Below are 17,023 nucleotides of genomic sequence, written 5' to 3'. Positions count from 1 at the left end.
TGAATGGGCAGTTGAGCTTTTTGTAGGTCAAACATTAACCCTAATACTACTTTATAGATGAGTATTAATTATGATCCAGAGGACACATTTTGTAGTTCTTGTTTGTTTCCTGATGACGTTGGTCTCTAACGATAATTGCATGCCACTGGAACGAGGATGATGGAAATAACAGAGACCATCTCTCCAATTTTATGAAACCATTCTTCAGCTCCTCTAAGAATATTCTAAAATTTTAATTGTGGTTCCAGAAAGAGTTAGAGAATATCCAGAGTGAGATAACCAGAATGATCAAGGGAATGAAGGATTATATGAGCTAGGTGTAGCAGAATAAAAAGTTGTAATTCTTAGGTTTGAAAGAGGAAGGCTTAGAAAGAATATTTTTTAAAGTGTGAAAATCAGGGGCACTTGGGTGGCTCAGTCAGTCAGTGAAGTGTCTGACTCTTGGTTTCGGCTCAGGTCATGATCTCACAGTTCATGGGTTCAAGACCCGTGTCAGGCTCCAGTGCTGACAGTGCAGAGCCTGCTTGAGATTCTCTATCTCTCCCTGTCTCTCTGCTCTTCCCCTGCTCACACATGTGCTCATGCTCCACCCCCTCAAAAGTAAAGAAATAAAATTAAAAAAAATTTGAAGTGTGAAAATCTACAGTGGGTACTAGGTGTTTAGTTCTGAGGGTGTGTGTGTGTGTGTGTGTGTGTGTGTGTGTGTGTGTGAGATTTAAGTATAAGAAAATACAACATTACATAGCAACAATAAGGCTTATGAATTGTGGTATCAAAAAAGGTGGAAGAGGTACAAAATTGCAATAGGTTCCAATTCAACTTGGCATGAGGCAGGTGTAGGAAATTTTGAGTGTATTCCAGAGCTTCTGATCTTAGGAACTCTTTGGGGAAAAAAATAACAACAAGAACAAAAAAAAAAAAACAACAAAAAACAAAAAACAAAACTTGCCCTTACACTTGCCCAGTGTCCCCACAGTACCTTTCACACTAGTGGTAGGCACAGAGTATTTGCTGAAAAAGACCAAGTTGTCTTGAAATTCATCATTTATTTTATCATCTTTGAAAAATGTTATATGGTCAAAAAGAATGCTGAGTAATTGAACAGGTTTCTGTTCAACCAGGGCTCTTGAATGTTTTATTTTTGATTTATTTTACTGAGAGTTTCTAAGGTTCCCGTTTGTGAAAAATGACACCAGTTGAGCAGCAGAACTTAGGAGTTAGCGGATGCTCTCAAGAGGAGATAGGCAGTAGTATCGCTTCTTTTCCTAAAGGGAATGTTTTACATTCTTTGGAAGGAAAAAAAGCCATATCCATAATATCGTGAAGGTCTATACTTGTTTTGGAGTATTAGCTAACAATTCCCTCAATTTTAAAAATCATTTCTTATAAGCTTTTATAACACTTGTTAATAATAGTACTTTTTTAGCTAGTAAAACTAGCTTTTTCCTTGATTGAAGATTACAGTTCTAGTTGGGTTTATCCCAAAGAGAATCATTACCTGATATTTATAATACATAATGGTGGTAATATATTGCTAATGATTTATTACTAGTTTAGTATTTATGTTAATTTATTATTTATTGCAGCTTAATGTTATTTATAATGTGAAAGATTCGGGTTCCTCCAGAAGACGAAGATCTGTTCAAGACCAAGAAGCCTTTGATTTAGATGTTGCTGTCAAAGACAATAAGGATGATATAAATCACTTGAATTTGAATGTGTGTACAAGGTTGGTATCTGTTTAAGTCCTTTCTCTTAAAAAAATAGATTTGAAGGTTTTATTGTATATATGTAGTTATCTAACTATACCAATATAAGGAGTTACATTTAACAAATATTTTAGTTATGGTTACACTTCCAATTACAAATTAGAAATTCTGTTTAATTCTATTTAAGTATTTTTCAATGTGTCCAAAATTGTTTACAAGTTTTCCTTGTATTCATAACAAATCTGAATAGAAAATGTTAATAAAATGTAGGTCTAATTTAAGAAAACTTTAAATGAACCAATCATGTTTAAACTCTAATATCATTTATTTCTTGGCAGTTAGTAATTTTCTGTCAAATAATTATTCCAGTTTCATATTTAACCTTTAGTGTTATGCTTTTATCCCAAGACTTCATAAGAATATGCAAATTTAATTAAGAGAATGGGGTTTTTAGACACAGTGGAAATCTTCCAGTTTAGAAGGTCCTCACCTTGGATAAATAGGCACTTTTAGCTTCTAGGAGTACTTAATAAGGTGATTCTTAAATTTGTTCTGTATCCAAAGCATCTGAAGATCTTGTCAAAAGGAAAAGGGGTTCCCACTCACAGACTTCACAGATTCAGAGTCTGTGAGCTGCCTTCTTCAGCTTTCTTGGTCATTCTAATGCACACACAAGTTTGAGAGCAAATCCTTTAGAAGGTTCTTGAATCAAGAGACTTTACAGTTTCTTCCTTGTCAGTCCTCTTACCTCTGGATGATTTGATGTAATGTTGGGAGTTACTGTAAAGATGCATTGACATTGAGGAGCTGCTGTTTGCTCTTTTTAAATACCCCATAGTGATCTGGTTGAGCTTAGCTTGTTGTTGGGCTGGAAGTCACTGATGTGGTACTGAGCTGGCAGATGCTCTTCAGAGTCATCTCTGAGTATTTCCCCTGGTGGCCAACCTTTTTAGCCATTTCTTGTTGAATCCAGTCTCCTTCGTTACTGCTACTAGAAACTGAAGAAAATGAAAAATGAAATTCATCTGGAATCACCCCTAAAACACAGAGTTGCCCACGGAAGGGGCATCCAGATTGAACCTGTTATAATCTACAGGCACAAGGCTGATACATTGCAGGCATACTAGTACAGATATACTATCTTTGGGCCTTCATGTTCATGATTTTGGTATAAATGTCACATGTGTTTGCCCCTTTCCTTCCCTTACTGGGCATTTTGGACCAGCAGGAGGGGGATATCAGAATTTCTTCAGTGACTTCCTTTTAGCTAAGAAGAAAGTTATTCCTTGCAAAGCTTGTGATTGGGTTCTTCCCCGGAAGAGCAGCATCAAGTTATTATTATTATTGTAAGTAGTAATAACCTACACTTATCACAAATTTACATGCCAGGCATTATACCAGGCACTTTTACATGCATCTCATTTAATCTTTACAATAACTCTATAAAGCAGGTGGTATTATTAACCCTGCTTTTCTCATTCATTCACTCACCATTTATTCATTCTTCATTCATTCATTCATTCAGTAAATATCATTTGAGTCTCCATTATGTGGCAAACACAGTGTCAGATGTTGGAATATAATGGTGATTTAAAAAAGACACAGGCCCTGTCTTCATGGAATTTACTGTTTGGAGGGGAGACAGAAATTAATAAAAATAAATCTTCTAAGTAAGTTTAAAATTCTGGTTTTGAAATGGGCAAAGCAGCATAGTCTTTGGAGCTGTGAGAGTGATTTTACCTTTTAGGGAGGTCAATTGAAGGAACAGATGAGGAAAATTAGGTGAAACTAAGATTCAGATCATGATGGGGCCTTTTTACTTATAAGAGCTCATGAAAGGATGCAGAATTCCAGATCTTAACCTATCATCAGGAATCAGAGGGACAATAGACTTTGATAGATAGAGGATATCCCTCCCTCCCCACCCCGCCCCGCCTTTTGGGAGAAACTGGAGAAGGGAACTGTTTTCATGTGAAAGTAGGGGTTGGTCTTATAAAAAGGATTTGGATGCTGCTACTAGTCTTCTGAGAAAAATATGGTACAAAATACAAATATTTTCAATGAAAATTTTCAGTGGCATTTAATGGAAAGAAAAACTGGTATTTCAGGCACTTGATTCCCATCAGTAGGGCCCAAGCCCTTACTCATCTCAGATAAATTTTTCTGTGTATGGCATGGTAATTTAACAAGTTCTGTCCTGGGCCAGTAGAAAGACCAGGTCAACCAAGGCACTTTTGATGGTGTGCTGAAAGTCATCGTATTTAAGCAGACTGGCCATTCTTCTCATCTTTAATGTCTGCTCAAATACAAACACCTCTAGCTGCAGTGCACTTATTGGTTTTCAATAGCATCTCTTCTGGCTGCATGCATCGCCCCACAGATGGTTTCACTTGTTTGGGGTCGCTGAGCCAGCTGTCGTCAGCAGTTGTAACTGTATGGCTTTTCCATCAGTCATGTTTGGCAGCCGTCTGTTTGCTGCTCTAAAAAGCAAGATTCTCTACCAGCCCTTCTGGCTTTTGCCATCTGAAAGGACAACAGGAACTCACTTAACAATGATCCTTTCATGTTGGAGACAAACTCCTTTCCATAACCACATTGGGCTCTTTCTGCTCCAAACAAAAGAGCTCTTGCCACCTATTCATTTTAGAAAACTATTTATTTTAAAGGAGACAAAACGTTGTTGGTGCCCGGATCCTTTGATGCTCACGTTGTGTACAACAGGATGAGAGAACAATGTAGTGTAACAAAACTTTCTGAGGCTTGTAATTCTCGCCAGGTGGCCAAAGAAAACACAAAATGTGCTCCAAGCATGTGGGAGAACAAAGAGAAGGACTCTCCCTACTGGTCTTCTTTTTCTAAAACCAGATGAAGAGAAGATTGCTTAAGACTTGGCGGTGGTCTACTGTTAAGTGGTCAAGTTTTCAGTTTCTTTTTCAGCTCCTGGCTTTCAGCTAGAAAGCTTAGTGCTGTCAAATTCTGAGAAAATGAAAAATGTAATTCAGTTTGGAATCACCCCTAGAACACAGAGTTGCCCACGGAAAGGGCATCCAGGTTGAACTTGTTATGATCTACAGGCACAAGGCTGATACATGGCAGGCATTTCATGTCAAATGAACACATTTTTAAATTATTATTCCTCATATCGTTGAAAATTACAGAATTTCATACCTGTAAGGAAAGGATTACGGGTTTTACAACTTTCTCTAGTGATTTTTACTTCAACTAAACAGTAAATATTTGGAATAGTGCTTGGCAGTTTTAATTTTTATCTAAAGATAGTTTGCCAACGGCTTTAGGTTTTTCCTAAAGGGTTTTCTTCCTTCCATCCTTTCTCTTTGTTTTAGGTTTTTGGGCCCAGCTAGAAGTGGCATGGCCCTTATGGAAGTGAACCTGCTCAGTGGTTTTACCGTGCCTTCAGATGCAATTCCTCTGAGTGAGACGGTGAAGAAAGTGGAACACGATCATGGAAAACTCAACCTATATTTAGATTCTGTAAGTAGTAAAATGCAAGTTTTGTATAGGCGACAAGCCTGCCATGTATTGTGTTTGAAAGTCTGCCTTGCTCTGTGCGTGGTTCCTTTGTCATTATTTGAGCTTTCTGTGTCCCCGAATGACTCTGACATGGCAACCACATATTTGTCTCCACTCAACAAGCATCACTATAAAATCGATTTAAAGTGAATACTGTTACTGACGAGCCTGATGAAAAGTCTTTCTAGCTAAATCATTATTTCATGCCACATGTAAACTTTGTAGAAATTGTCACATTGTAATTTCAAAAATTCAGTCCTGATCCCAATTTGAGAACCCCTCTGCCTCAGGGAATTGCTAAAATTATCAGTTTCAGTGCTGATGATGAAAGCTTTAATTATGAGTTTTAAAATGCTTTCATGAAGCTTTTAATAAATCCCAAAGGGATTAACATTCCTGCATCGAATATATACATGCTTACATCCTAGAAGAATATTCTCAGAGGTTTGATCTTAATGCAAATTATTATATAATTTTCATATACTCTTCTCATTGTTGTATGAAAATTATTGATCCAAGAATAAGGTGTATAAAATATGTGAGAGAAATGTAAGAATTCAAGAATGTATTTGTATTCATAACTGCTGGCATGTAATTTATTCTTTTCTTGTAACATCTACATGAAACTCAGGTTGAAACGCAATTGAGTTTAAGTATTCTTATGATATCATGTTTTGAGGAGGGAATACCTACCTGCATCTCTTCTTCCAGTTTTGCCAAGTATGAATCAGTAATACATTGCTTTGGCAATATATATACACATTAAAAAAGCTAGTTCTCATTTGTTCATAAACAACTTCATAAACAACTCTGGTTAAAACCCTGTTAAAACTCATCCAAAGTCTCTAGCTTCTTTTTCTGTTCAGGGATTTTCATATCTTACATCCTGTTTGAAAAGCATGGCTTGATTTGGGACGTGAAAAATAAGTTTAAGGTTTTCATTTAATAATGTAATTGATTTTGGTGTTTGTCTCATATCTGTGATGTACTTGTTTAATGGTTATCTTAATTTGAGTGTCCGGTATGTTCTGACTGATTAATTGACTTTTCTATTGGCACGTAATGGAATATTTGAAGGAACTTATCAATTTCAGATTCCTTTAATAATATTGGTTGCCAAATTGGCATAAACTGCCCCTCCAGGAGACAAGGAGTTGGCCTTTTGTATGACATGTCAGTTTTTGGTTGTGGGGTGCACAACCCCCACCTGCAGTTACCTCACTTACTGGTGAGGTTGCTCCCCTGAGCTGAGGGCAATTCTTCAGAGAAGGGGGCTGCTGTGATCCATTAGCAGTAACCTAGGGGGTGTGTTGCCTAGACGGGGATTGGGTGAGGCACCAGGGCCCAGGAGCATGCATCCTTAGATTTACTGCTTAACCCCTCTGATTCTCAGTATCCCTTTTGGTGAAATGGAAATGTGAACAATACCTATCTTGTAAGAATTGTTTCATGAGTTAAATGAGGTAATTTATGTAAAGTGCTTATTACCATAGTACTTGGCACCCAGAAATCCTCTCTAAATGTTAGTTTCTGTTTCTTAAGATGATAAGAAAAAGAAGTGTCTTGCTTTGTCACGAACACATAGTATGTCACCCCCTTAAGAGTCTTTTGTATTTTCAAGGTAAATGAAACCCAGTTTTGTGTTGATATTCCTGCTGTGAGAAACTTTAAAGTTTCAAATACACAAGATGCTTTGGTGTCCATAGTGGATTACTATGAACCAAGTAAGTGTGTTTTAGATTTCCTAATATTTTAGAAGGGAAGCAAGCATTCATTCACGTATTCATGCGTTTATTTGAAGTGGCCACCTATTTTGTGTGTGTGTGTGGGGGGTGGTTGTTGGGGAGAGTGTGGGAGGTGGAGTGCGGGAGGTGAGTTTTCCATTTAAATGAAGACAACTGATAGTTTACAAAAGTCACATGATCCCGTTTAGCCAATGAATATTAAAAAGTGATGTTTTTGCTCATAATTTTAGGTGTTTCCTCATGTTCTAGGTTTTAACTCACAATTACAAAATTTACAAAGAAAAACTGAAATAACCAAGAGCCCAGTTATGTGTGGTTTCCAAGGTTTTGCTTCTGTTCCGAGCATCCCTTTCATCTGTTTCCTGTTTTAAAATGGGATTTCTTCAGGAGAGAACATGAGCCTCCTTTGCAATATAAAATCCTGGGATGGGTTTAGCTGTTTCTTCATTGAGGAAGTCTGTTGTTTTGCTAACATTTATACTAATATTATATCAGATTTTTTTAGCATATCAAGAAAAATATAGTCTATTTGGAAAATAACTTGAGCTTCTTTGGTTTTACCGGTAAGTCGTTACTTTAGAAAATGTTGAAGATGTAGGATGTGAAAGTAGAGATCTGGTTTGTAGGTCACCCGGGTTAGTTAGGGCTACTCTACACCCAGTCACAGAGTGACGTTTTGTGACTGTGTGATCTCTGTGATTGCAATAAGTCTTATTCTGAGTGAGCCCTCCTGATGGCTCAGAATCCTTAGAACGCATGAGATTTGTGGACATTTTCACGTGTTAAGTACTTGTAGATAATTACACTCTAACGTCAAATGAACTTGTTCACATCATTAGTAGTGTTCAGTGGAGTATCATTGAAGACTACGGTTAAGAACACGAGTTCTTTTTCCTTCTAAGTCGACAAGCCGGTTCTTCTCATCTTTCACCCCCTGGTAGAGTTGGGAAGAGCGTTTGCCCAGGTTCTTGTGGGACATTCTGGGGAGACACTGATGGCAGTACTTCTTTTCTGGTGGAAAGGTGGGATCCACTGCTGAGATTCAATGGTTGTGCCTAGTTACCCAACTTTGTAATTTAAAGTCGTTGCAAAATTCTCCAATGGATGTTTCTTCAGTGAATGGAGAATATTTCAAACATTTAAGAAACAAAAAACATTCGGTCTACGTACAGTTTTTTGTGAAAGGCAACTTATTTATGAGGGTGACATTCTCAAGTGAAAATATGGGAAAGGTCAGAAATAATAGAAACGTACCATCCCATTTTTGAAGAACCTAAAATTAAAAATATACAATATTAAAAACATTAAAAATGTAACAGTATTAAAAAATCATGAATAAATTTAAAAATGGAACGTGGTTTTAAAAATGATAAAAATAAAAATCATTTATGTTGTATAGTAAGTTTACTTTAGTGCTGTAGGAACTTTAGTTTTTTTCTGTTAATATTAGCTTGTACTATAAACTTTACCCAAGTTGAATAGTTTCTAGATACTATATGCTCAATGTTTTATTTATTTATTTTCAAATGTTATTTTTAAGTAATCTCTACACCCAATGTAGGGCTTAACTTCACAACTCTGAGATCAAGAGTCGCATGCTCTACTGACTGAGCCAGCCAGGCGCCCCTAAGGTCAACATTTTAAAACATTGAAATGCATTACCTAGGCAGCCTTCTCTTCATCTGTTTGTGTTTTTCAGTGAAGCCCACGGTAAATCTCTTTTCAGTAGTCCTAATGATTAGAGCTTCGCTTGAATGCATAGAAAATGACAGCCTAAAATAAACTCTCCTGGAGGTTAAACAATTCTCAGTTTAAAGTCTTTCCTGTTCCAGTAAGAGAGTCAAGTGTACTTGGGATCATGACGTGCAGCTGCAGTCTGTTTTCTGTCTCCCTGCTGGCCAGCTGCTGGTGGTGGACACAGTGCACGGAAGGCATTGTTTCTCTCTTGGATTTGGTTAGCAGTTTGGGCCCCTCCTTAGCATTTCAGTTGTTTCTTCTAAAGAAAATAAAATTATGCGAAGAATGGAAAACTCAGGACAGTGTATCGAAGTGCTCTTAAGTTTTGGCAGAGTAAATGTTTCTAAACAAGGGATCTGTGTAAACTGATGTCTGCCTCTGCACAGGGAGACGAGCGGTGAGGAGTTACAACTCCGAAGCGAAGCTGTCTTCCTGTGACCTCTGTGGGGACATTCGCGGATGCGGTCCTTGTGAGAGCGGAGCTGCGGCCTCCCTTTGTCGCCCTTCAGAAATGTTTGTGCTCTGTCTCACGCTTCTGTTTTCTTTGCACCAGTGGCTGTGATTTGTTCTTTAAGGACTCCATGTAACATTGACATTTCCAATCACATGATTGTCTTGTTTTCGTGATCAAGTATTACTTCTGACTATTTTTGAAAAATAATTTTTTATTTTTATGGGGTTGGGGGGGGATGGTGCACAGTAGGTCCTAGTATGTATAGCTGCACAGACGTCTTCATTTGACTTCTGTGTAGAACAAAAAATCAGAGTTATTGCAGTTGTATGTCTTTATTTCCCCCTCTTAAAAGTAGTTAAGGAGTTTTTCATGGAGGTGTTGTCTTCTCCAGAATAAATGTGTTATTTTAGATTATTCTTTTTATTTTCTAGAGGAAATGCTAGGTTCTTAAGCATTATTGTACACCAGTGTTGGCTTTTGCATTAAAGACAGATGTCTGGGAACTGGGAGAAAACAACCAGAAAGAGGAGCTTTCTCTGTTCCCGTCCAGCATCCACTCTACCCTCTGCCCACTCCACCCCCAGTGGTCCCGGTATATCCTTTTTGATTGGATATCACTTCTTTCTTTTTAAAATGTAGGGGGGCAGAATTTTTCTTTTTAAGAAAAGTTAAGGTTTTCACTCCAGTTGTAATCTCATCCCCCAACCTTTACCCTTCCTTTTTTTCTTCTGGAGAGAAGGAGACAGAGAATGTGTTTTCCTGTGCTTTGCAGTCTGGTTCAGAGCTTGAGGAGTGTACAGAAACTGCTCCAAGGGGTTCTGGGTGCACTGCCCTCCCTCTCACTTCCTCAGCCTCCCACACTGGGTCTGTTTCAGGGATGAGAGTCAGAGGGCATAGCAGTATGTGCCCTCGGTGATCTAGACTAGAAGACACAGCTCTGTTAGTAATGGGGCATAATTAGCCAGGGTACAACAAGATCCTGTATGAGACGCAGCAGGCTGGCCTCCCTGTGGTCTGGGAAAGAAGCTGGGGCTTGACAAAGGACAAGAGAGGTGAACATGACTGTTGACCTCAAGTATGGTCAGGTGTTGCCCAGGGTCCTGTAGAAGCTCTTCTAGATTCAGGTGTCTGAGTGTCAGATGGCCAGCTGTCTAGTGACATGTAATGTTTATGTGAATCTTTAAGATTTTTGAACTTTGAGCACCTGGATAATTGATTACCCTGTATTCTGAAAGATAATATTCATTTATCTGGGTGAAAATTTTAAAGAAAATTTCTTTCTTTCCACCTCCCTCCTTTTTTTCCTTTCTTTTTTTTCTTTTTCTCCCTTTCTCGCTTCCTTCTTTCTTCCTTTCCTTCCTTCTTCCTTTCATTTTTACTTCTAAATATATTGAAATATTTTAGATATATATAAAAAATAAAGATCTCTTCTAAATCTAAGAAATGGTTTACTTTTGCTCCTTAATTCCATGGCATTTCTCTCAAGTGAACCTGAGAAAAATAATTGCCATGGGCTTCAAAAGTCTGCATTACAACATTTTCAACTGTCTAAAAATAAATCCATCGAAAATAAAGTATGCAAATATATCTTTTAAAGTTAATTTTTCAAATTTTTTTTTATCTTAGTGAATTTTAAGAAATTGTAGTCGGTGTTCAAGAAATTATAGGGGAGTGGATGTTCATATATTCCTTTTGGATATTTTGGATACAAAGGTAGGAGTTACCAAAATTCACTGTTTTGAAGCTTAAAACTTATATGTAGAAAATAGATCCTCAGAGAGTGGTCTATGGAGAGGGTGGAAGTTAAATATCAAGTAAATAATCTTCTTGTATTTGCTTTTAAATGGATAAAAGCTTGTAGTTCTGTTACACCTTTGAAACAGTCTGATCTAAAAAAGACATTTGTTATGTTTGGGACTTCCTGTATGGTGTTTTCTGTCTTTATATCCTAGGACATCTTTAAAGATGACAGTATCTTCTGAAGAGGTTGGGGGAGGGTGTTGGCAAAGGATATCCTCCTCCCTTGCCTTGCCCAGGACTCTTATACTGACCACCAGTACCTTATATTCTTCAGTAAATAAGTTATACTGAACTTCTAGTATAGTATATTGGGAAAGACTAGAATAGAAAGGCCAATGGAAGACAGTTTGTATCTTTTTTAGGCCACATTTCCTCATTTAAAAACTAGAACTTGAATACTTTTTTTGTGAAGCACTTCAGATTTTCAGATTAAAAAGTCATCTTGTAACTGTTCTTGTAATGCATCTCTTTTATTATAAATTTATTAAAAGTGAAGGAGGAGAATGAGGAGGAGGAGGAGAAAGTCAGCTGTGCTTCATGGGGCATGGGGCTGTGGTAATGCCTTGTCTCCATCCTCCTTCATATCTTTTTTAGAGAACTGACTTTGTTACAAGCACTGGGGTTGGATTAAAAGTGATTAAAAAGCCACAGGCGTAAGGGAAAAGGAGGACCTGTAGTAGTAATAATTAAATGTATAGACTATTTTCTTTTCTTCATATGCTATGAATAATAATATTTAAAAAACCTCATTTTACCTTTAAGTTTGCTTATGGTGAGATTCTTCCATTTAGAATAGAATGCCATCAATTACATTTCCTAATAAGAACTAATTTAAAATTGCCCCTTCTCTTTCACTGAGGGGGAACCTTATTATGACAGCGGCATAGGTCACTTTCAGAGTTGACTGACCAGTGGTTCCAGAGACTGAATAACTAGTAGCCAAACAATTTAAAGGCAGAACAACACTTTTATATTGGGTCTTACCATTCTGTCACCTTTAGTTATAATTCTAAAAAGAAATTAAGGCAACTAATAATTTGTTTGCTATATCTATGAGTTCAGAAAAAAATGCCTGGTCAACAACATGCTTTTTTTTTTTTTTTTTAATTGTTCTATTATACTTTATGTTTTTCAAAATACTTTGACAATAGTATATTTGGTTTAGTATTTTGGGTATAGTATAATCTGAGGAGTGTTGTGCTTATATAAAATCCAGATATACATCTATTACCTAACAACTTGTTACTTAAATATGCAATATCATATCCTACATGTGGGGATTTTCAGAGTTATAGATAGCATAATTCTCCCTGCTCCCACTCTTTTGAACCTGGGTATAGTTATTTTTTTAATTATATTTAGCCTTAATTTCTGTTTATGTAAAATATAGTTATAAATAGTCTGGCAATATAATACCAATTATCTTTGATATAATTCAATTATTTAAGTCAACATTTCTGGCTGTCCTATGACATTTAAAGAAAATTGGAGCTACCATTTTTTTGTTTTGGTCATTTTTAGAACAAGCTATTTTATTAACCTGCTAGCATATAATCTGGAATTTTTTGTAATAGCCTTATTTTTTTCTCATTTGCTTTATTGAAATTTAATACTGATTTCTATAGAAATATATTGTAAATACCTCCTTTCTTAACAAAAAGACAGTACTTATTTTGAGTTTGCCAAGTGGCTACTATGGGTCAAGATGCCACTATATATTCTTGGAGGCATCATTTTCTTGCACATTAGAAGTCTGAGACACTTATAGTAAGTGGACTTGCTCCTGGGTCAGCTTTAGAGTTTATTCTGCCCTTGGTAGAGGCTTCTGTTAGAAGAGTATATTCCTCATTTTTCTTTGTTTTCAAACTCCAGTAAAGCATAGCACTTTTAAAGGCTTAAAAATTTCATAGCATGTATTCAAATGATATTTATGTTAATAGTAAATATCTTAAGTTACATAGGGGATGGTTTGAGGTGCAATTATTTTTATCACTACTTTAAATAGAGGACTTTTATCCTACCTTCTTCCAGAAACCAAGCAGTAAATATACATTTTTTAAAAGAAACTTTATTTTTTTAAAAGAAATCTTTACCCCCAACGTGGGATTTGCACTCATGACCTTGAGATCAAGACTTGCATGCTCTACCAACTGAGCCAGCCAGGTGCCCCAGTAAATACACATTTTTAAGTAAGTATGTACTAGTGAGAGTAGGCTTGTTTCAAAACTGTTTCTAGCCTGTGAGTTGTGTTTTCGTAAGCTTCCTCAAAAGACAGTGCCACATTGCATCATTCCATAAAATGCCATTTTCACTTCAGTTATTGTAATCCAGGAAGATAGATATTTTGTAGATGCTTTCTGAACTTTTCCTTTCAAAGGACACTTACACATTAATATGTGGGTATCTCTGTAGTAGGGATGGATGATATTGACACACATGTTGCTTCATGTTTTAAGAGTAATTTTATCTCATGTTGTCATGAGGCTACGATTTATAATTCTTCTGCCTATTGTATTGAATTAATGGTAGGGGGTAGTGCCATGTTCCACTTGTGGATCTTTAAGGTTCATCTTTGGTAGCTTGGGTAGAATGTGGCTCTATTTTGACCCTTCAAGGCTTTCTGTTTTGGATTTTTAGGAGGGTGCAGCTGATGTGGTAGAGTCCATTTGTTTTCTACACAGGAAGCTTTATAAAATTTTATTCCTAAGTCCCCTATTTTAAGAAGCTCTTTTGCATATGAGAAGAATACTTTTGAAAGAAAACACTATTTTCCCAGAAATTAAAGCATCATATGTTGATCAAAGTGATTCTGAAGGTTTAAATTTTACATGTTAGAATGTTGTGTTATTGTTAATTGTATTCTTTTATGTATCCAGTAGGAAATCATGGTTTATCAATAAAAATTCCCATCTGTTTGTTATCAGTGTTCTTTTTGTTTATTTTAAATCATGTCTATAGCATATCTCCTTTACTTAAACCTACTTAACTATGAGAAATGGGATGTCGGAGAGTGGGTTTATTGTGTTACAGGAGTTTGACGTGAGTGAGGTGATGGGAACAGCCACCAACCTGCTTCACCTCCCTCCTGATGCTTTGCTGTCGGGCTGGAGTGGGGTCTGTGGAGAGGTAAGAGATATACGCCAATAAAAACCATGAAGTGAGAACTCACTCAGCTTGTGGAAGTTATATAGATATAGAATGCAGTTTGTGTACACAGGAAAATGGAGTCATGGATTGTTGTGCAGCTTACTTGTTGTCTCTGGTGGGTACCTTTGATTCTGATATTGTCTCTGATTCTCACAATGGACCAGAGGTGGTGGTTGGCTTGGGGGTTGTTGGATTCTCTTTTCCTTTCTGCTTCTGCTTGGGTCATCATTTCTGCTAAGGTGATCTACAAATGGACCTTGAAGAAGTTTCAAGTAACAATTTATTTGAGGCCACTAATAATAAATCCAGATTAAGGAGATTCAGAGATGGGGTATTGTGCCCCTTGAACTAGTCATGCTGCACAGGCACATGAGGTGTCACCCCTAGACTTTTGCAGTGTCCCCACAAGTGCATTTCCCATGCCAGCAGAGAGCAGTGGGTGGATTCCCACAGCTTTCTCTAGGCCCTTTCCCTCCTCCCCCTCCTGCTTCTATCTCTGTTCTCCATCCTGAAGCTCCCACCTTCTTCACTTTTCCTCTTAGAGTGCTGCAAATACTAAGTCTTCTCTTCTGCCCTCAGTTTTCTCTTGGTCTCATGTGAGTGGTGGGCCAAAGCTTTCTCTTCTCTGCCTGTTCTGCCGCTGGGTCATGTCCCTTGAGTGGAGGGGTGATGAAAACCCTTTGGACGATTCTCCACTCTGATTGGTAGTTGGCTTTTATTCTCGTCCATGTTATCCCAGTGATCTAAAAGGTCAGGCAACTGCATGAATTCAGGATGAGGGAGACTTTAAGTGGCAGAATACACGAACAAGAGTTGGTGGTCAGGCAAAGTGTGAGTCGGTGACAAGAGAGCCAATGCCTCCAGTTGTTCAACAAGGGAGGTATTAGTTCTAGGGTAGCCTGCCTGTTTCAGGGTGTTGTGCCCAGTACTAATGTCACAGTTTAAGAAAGTAAGACCACTCAGAGTCCTAAAGTGGCCTTAATGGTGTCATGATGAAAGATCACAGGATGTGGCGATGCTCAGCTGGTGAAAGAAACAATGTGGTCTCAACACTTTCTTTAAATATCTGAAAGGCTGTCATCTGCAAGCTCACACTGCAGAATTGTTACAAGTGGGTAGATTTTGGTACACTATCAGGAGGAATTAAAGAGAACATCCTTATTCCAGAAGGTGGTGACCACATGGTCCCGACAGGGCTTTGGCAGAGGCTGACAATCACTAATGGCTGACACTTTTTAAAATGTACAGTAACTACTACTATTATTATTATTATTATTATTATTATTATTATTTTGCATCGAGTGTTTAAAATGGTAAGTTAAGAGGTTTTCTACTTTCACTGTTGTTATAGATTGAATTTTTGAAGTCCTAACCCTCAGTACCTCCAAATCTGACCTTATTTAGAAATAGTATTGTAGCAGATTTAATTAAGATGAGGTCACACTAGATTAGAGAGAGTTCCTATGCCAGGATGACTGGTGTCATTATAAGTTCCTATGCCAGGATGACTGGTCAAGTGAGACAGAGACGCACTGGGAGAATGCCATGTGACAACAACAAAGGCAGAGATTGGACTTATGCAGCTGCAAGCCAAGGAATGCCCAAGATTGCCAGCAAACCATTAAAAGCTAGAAAGGGGCAAAGAAGGATTTCAGGTGGGCATGGCTCTGCCAACACCTTGATTTCAGACTTCCAGTGTCCAGAACTGTGAGACAATAAATTTGTCTTGTTTTCAGCCACCCAGTTTGTGATACTTTGTTACAGCAGTCTTAGACTAATATGGCTGCCCAATTTTATGGAGACCTAGGGAGGTTAAGTGCCTTACACACATTCTACAGCTTTTCTTTTCCCCTCCACAACTTCTTAAGAACAAAACTGGGACTTCTGCCTGGTGAGTAGCAGGCACTAAATCAATATTGTGGGATGAATTAACCCACCACTTTACCTTGAGTTTGGATTCTACCATGTTGATGGCTTTTCCAGCTCCTGCTCCCTGTCCTGTGGGCTCAGTGCTGATGTTAAGCCCCCTTTATTTATACTCTGCTCTTGGCATTTCTCCCTCCATGCTTTCACTCACAGGTGGGAGGACTGGGATTGCCATTCATTCATTCTAGGCTAACTTACTATTTTCTTTATAAACCCTTTTAGCAGTGATGGCCAATAGATTTCCTTATGAATACCAGCTGCAATTGTTTGGAAATGACTGCCTGGAGGGATTCTACCAGGGATTTTGAGGCCACGTCTGAACCCCATGGGAAAAAGACCTAGAATCAGCTGTGAACGTCTACATGGAGGAGGCAGGGCCAGGTGGTGGCACGTGACCTGGAAATTTGCCATTCCTGATTTAGGGTCTGCATTGCACCATTTAACATTTATATTGTCCTGCACCATAAACTAATTCCTTTTATTGTTGTTGGCCTTGATTCACCTACTGCACTGTAAACCTTAGTTTACCCCTACCATAGACTCTCTATGTATATATGATATCTCTCTCATCTATCTCCATCACCATATTTATGATAAATGCTATCTGATGCACTCGGTGTGCTCTGTAGGGTCTGAACAGTAGATTTATAAACAACAACAACAACAACAACAAAATAATAATAGAATTATGCACTAAAGTTGCTGGCATTCCAAACTAGTGACAATGGACATTTTTTTTTCATAAAGACTTTCATTTTCCAGTTTTAGTAGTTTTTTTTTTCTCTGCAACTTACATATTTTGTTTTCTTAGGAATTGGTCAACAGATATTAAAGAACAGGAGGAGTTATTTAGGCATATAAGATAATTTGGTAAATTACACAAGTAAAAGCTCATGGTTGAAGGTTTTAATTTTTTGCTTTTATTTTAAGGAAACATACTGGAAAGGATTTTTCCTCTGTTCTTGGGAAATTTA

At 37.5% G+C, this 17,023-nt stretch overlaps 1 protein-coding gene across 6 annotated transcripts in view; it reads left to right on the top strand.

Annotated features, from left to right (window-relative positions):
* CD109 (CD109 molecule) overlaps positions 1-16,810 on the top strand; it is a 168,502-nt gene extending 151,692 nt beyond the window's left edge. For 4 of the 6 annotated variants that reach the window (XM_053904723.1, XM_053904722.1, XM_053904721.1 and 1 more), the window contains 4 exons: positions 1,587-1,729; positions 5,054-5,201; positions 6,862-6,964; positions 9,109-13,896. In XM_053904723.1, coding sequence (XP_053760698.1) covers positions 1,587-1,729; positions 5,054-5,201; positions 6,862-6,964; positions 9,109-9,284 — 570 coding nt within the window. In that variant the 3' untranslated portion in view covers positions 9,285-13,896. Of the gene's footprint in view, positions 1-1,586; positions 1,730-5,053; positions 5,202-6,861; positions 6,965-9,108; positions 13,897-14,006; positions 14,103-16,271 lie in introns of those variants that run through there. The other 2 variants (XR_002071968.2, XM_019417749.2) reach the window with 2 other exon arrangements.
* Positions 16,811-17,023: the final 213 nt, after the last annotated feature.

The sequence above is a fragment of the Panthera pardus genome, unplaced genomic scaffold, assembly GCF_024362965.1.
Source record: "Panthera pardus isolate Hobbes unplaced genomic scaffold, ASM2436296v1 HiC_scaffold_17, whole genome shotgun sequence".
Classification (NCBI taxonomy): Eukaryota; Metazoa; Chordata; class Mammalia; order Carnivora; family Felidae; genus Panthera; species Panthera pardus.
The sequence above is the reverse complement of the archived record's forward strand: the minus strand, read 5'-3'. Positions and strand labels throughout refer to the sequence as shown.